The sequence below is a fragment of the Oryzias melastigma genome, unplaced genomic scaffold, assembly GCF_002922805.2.
Source record: "Oryzias melastigma strain HK-1 unplaced genomic scaffold, ASM292280v2 sc05889, whole genome shotgun sequence".
NCBI classification, from domain to species: Eukaryota; Metazoa; Chordata; class Actinopteri; order Beloniformes; family Adrianichthyidae; genus Oryzias; species Oryzias melastigma.
The window spans coordinates 1-1,418 of record NW_023422454.1 but is presented as its reverse complement, the minus strand read 5'-3'; the positions used below and the strand labels follow the sequence as shown (position 1 = coordinate 1,418).

General features: G+C 50.7%; 1 protein-coding gene across 1 annotated transcript; it reads left to right on the top strand.

The window, feature by feature from the left end:
- The first annotated feature begins 199 nt into the window (after positions 1-199).
- LOC112141197 (transmembrane protein 79) lies at positions 200-1,203 on the top strand. The gene is made up of 3 exons (XM_024264278.2): positions 200-651; positions 722-944; positions 1,058-1,203. Exons 1-3 carry the CDS (start codon positions 633-635, stop codon positions 1,131-1,133), a joined length of 318 nt encoding a protein of 105 aa, XP_024120046.1. The 5' UTR covers positions 200-632; the 3' UTR covers positions 1,134-1,203.
- Positions 1,204-1,418: the final 215 nt, after the last annotated feature.

Here is a 1,418-nt window from a genome sequence, read left to right as displayed (position 1 = left end):
AATGTTTCAACGGTCATGTCAACATGTATGTAACACGCTAATTTAAGCTTTATCAGTTTTTTAGGCTGTTTGGGAGTTTAGATATTTTTCAGCGACACGCTAGCAGTTTTGGCTAATGTAGACTTCTGTAAGAAAACGTTTTGATGCTGTTTTGGAGTTTAGCTAATATTCTAACCCCCCCCGGTCAGAAGCAGTTTTAGTTTTATCTCCATATCCAAACGTTTCACATTTTGGTCGTCTGGAGGCGACTGACTTTATCTAACTCTCCACTAAAGTTAATTTCTGGATTTTTTTGTTAACCACACCCCCATTTCTAATAAGCTCATGTCGTCTCGTTCCTCTTGAACCAACAATTTCAGTTTAAAATTTTGACAAAATTCCAGTAAAAATTGCGTCTGTGAGCTCGCCGCGCTGAGGGCGTTCAGAATCAAACTTTCAAGCGTTTCTCTTCTTCAGACCTGTGTGAACATGTGGACCGGGAGAGGCTGGGCTTCGTCGCCTCCACCCTGGTGGGAGGACTCCTGTTCCCCCTGCTGGTGTGGGGGGGCTATGCCCTGCTCCCCTTCGACCCCCCTGTGCTGCGGAGCGCCCCCCTCAGGGTCATCTACACGCTGCGCTGTGCCTTCTTCGCCATGATTCCCATCGTCCTCGGTGAGAATCGGGCGTCTGTGCTCACCGCGGCCAAGGGGGGGCACTAACCGTGACTTTGGGCTGCTTGCAGGCGTGCTGGTGAAGGGCGTGGCCCGGCTGAGGCACTGCGCCCTGAAGCCGCTCTACCTGGACGGTCAGGTGGACAGAGAAGTGAGGGTGCACGGGCACTTCGTCAGCGAGTCGCTGGCCCTCTTCCTCTTCTACTTCCTGCAGCTGGGCGTCCTGGCGACGTACGTCAGCCAGGATCTGGTGAAGCTGGTGCCACTGCTGACCATCGTCTTTGTGTTCGGCAGGTACGTAAAGATGGCGTCACGAGAAGGTTTGCTCTCCGGATGCTCGGGAAGTGATGGATCCGTCACGAATCCATTCAAACTTTTAACAGAAAAACGTTTTTGTAAAATTCCAGAATCTATAACTGGAATTCCTCCGGTGTTCGGTCCATGAGAGTTCTGTCAGAACTCCGGAAGCTTCTCCAGCTGTAGATCAAGTGATTGAAGAACAGGAAGTCCTCCAGATTTAACAAAATAAAACTCTCTCGGTGTGAACAGGGAATCATGCTGCTCAGTTTTCTTCTGGTTCCTCAGCCTGACGGGCCGGCAGAACCGACCCGTCCAGTCCAGGAATGATAAACGTGACGTTGATTCGCTCTGAAACGTTTGTATTGGTGTAAACGGTCACGTGTCGGTGGTTCTGGTCATTGACCACGCTCAGCCTTCATGAACATCAGAGACTGATGGTCGACCTCTGTCCCCGTTCTGCAGGTAAAC

What these genes read in the sequence shown, in the direction of transcription:
- LOC112141197 (XM_024264278.2), top strand. An exon ending in ATCGTCTTTGTGTTCGGCAG is followed by an intron (nt 945 to 1,057) that starts GTACGTAAAGAT and finishes GTAAAATTCCAG; the next exon opens with AATCTATAACTGGAATTCCT.